A 1,863-nucleotide genomic window follows, 5' to 3' on the forward strand; every position below is an offset into this window, starting at 1 on the left:
TACCTCAAAGAAATGCTGCAAGATTACGTTAACGTAAAAGCTCTATAACGTTACATGATGTACATTCCTTACCGGTTCCATGACCTAACTCTGTGGCAGTGGAGGAAATACTGATCCCAAAAGCTGTACTTTCGGAGCTCTTAGTTCGCGGGGCGACAGCGGACACTGGCTCACTGGGCAGTGCGGCTGCAGTTGTAGAAATGACGTCACCTGGCACAAGCCTCTCACAGCACTGACATGTAATATGGGAAACACAAATTCTTTAACTGGACAGTTTGAGAAACACTTATCGACAGTTTGTAATGTATTTTACACGAATTTCCAAAGTCATCATCACAGTGGGGGATGTAGCTGTATTTATTTGTATTTGTATTGCGTAACAGGCAAACGGACAGGTTTGTACTAAACAGTTCAAGCCGCATAAACAAACTTTAGGTTGTTGCCCTAGTGTGCATGACCTGTACCCATTGACCTGTCGACGCTCGAGTTCACCTGAAAAACTGCCACAGGGTTTGTTTGTGGCGCATTTGTAACAGATCCGTATTGAATGCAGCAATTAAGTTGGGGTTAACTTTATGAAATGTGACTTGTATTGCAGTTAGACAAGTGTGCATGACTGTGATTATTTACATGTAAACGCTGGAGTGAACCTGAAAAACTGTCGCAGGGTTTGTTTATGGTTCAGTACAGCAGAAGCACAAGTTTATGAATAATTCTGTTTCTGACCTTAAGTGACATCTGTACGGGTTTGTTGTGAGCCAAGTTAGTTCAACTCATGTTTAGCTATTGTTTACCTATAAACAGTACAGAAGTACTGACTGGTGATAACAAGTTGCTTTTTCCTAGGCTGATAACAATTTATATCTGGTGTTCCTTTCTGGTTCTGGCACTATGAGATTTTAGATCGTTCATCACCAAACCGTCCTGTTGCTAGTGCTGTAGCCAGTAAGGGTTAGCATTAAACAGCACCCATTGGTGGTCATGCAGAATGTGTCCCATGATTTTGGTAGGGTGACCACATCGACGTCTAGTTCAACCCGTCCCATTTCTGATCTTAAAACACAGGTTAAGCATTCGAGAGGAATATGTAAAGCCTTTGCTTTCATTATAAAACGCATCCTTTAAAGTATGTTTAATTAAAGATTAGATGTCGTACCTGGGTTTGGAGACGGGTTTCTAGTTCTTGTAGCTCCTGTGTCAGGTTCTGTTCCAGTTGTGCACTCCTGACTTTCTCCTCCGACTGTTCAGCAGACAAACTGCCCACCCTAGACGTGAGATCGGACTGTTGGCTCAGTAAGGTTTCCACCAGCGAAGTCAGGAGATGCACTTGATCTTTCAAGTAGGCCGTTTCCTCCTTGGTCTCGGCGAGCTGTTCCTCTACACGTGGCGGAGAAAAGCTCCCAGTACGGGACCCAGGCGGAACCACATAGGTGTAGGTACAGTAGCCCTTGTCTACATACTCCTGGTGGGGTCTAACATCCTGGGATCGGGCAGGGAAACTAACGCACAGGACTAACACAGCGAGCAGTACGACACTCGCCATCATGGGGGAAAGAAACTAAAACACCTGGAGGAAATAAACTAAAACACCTGGAGGAAATAAACTAAAACACCTGCGTCACACCTTGTTGTTTGTTACCTGGCGGTGGCGAATCTTGGGTGGTATATTTTTGTTGTAGCCTAATACTATTGTACTTTTATGAGGAACAATAGTATCAGGCTGCAGACATAGTACACTACTGTTTACCCAGAAACACGGACGTGCCTTTGAACTGCGTCACACCTGATCCTGAACGACCTCACAGACGTTTGGTTTAACAGCACACGTTCTGTTTTGCACTTATGCTTTATTTACAGTATATT

The 1,863-nt window shown here is 44.0% G+C and overlaps 1 protein-coding gene across 1 annotated transcript in view; it reads right to left on the reverse strand.

The window, feature by feature from the left end:
• The window catches only part of LOC118407460, a 3,658-nt gene extending 2,046 nt beyond the window's left edge, over nt 1–1,612 (reverse strand). The window contains exons 1-2 of the mRNA XM_035807935.1: nt 1,157–1,612; nt 73–232 (exon numbers count right to left, since the gene is read on the reverse strand). Coding sequence (XP_035663828.1) covers nt 73–232; nt 1,157–1,546 — 550 coding nt within the window. The 5' untranslated portion in view covers nt 1,547–1,612. The remainder of the gene's footprint in view (nt 1–72; nt 233–1,156) is intronic.
• Between the last annotated feature and the right edge of the window lie 251 nt (nt 1,613–1,863).

This window comes from Branchiostoma floridae, unplaced genomic scaffold (assembly GCF_000003815.2).
Source record: "Branchiostoma floridae strain S238N-H82 unplaced genomic scaffold, Bfl_VNyyK Sc7u5tJ_1353, whole genome shotgun sequence".
Taxonomy (NCBI): Eukaryota; Metazoa; Chordata; class Leptocardii; order Amphioxiformes; family Branchiostomatidae; genus Branchiostoma; species Branchiostoma floridae.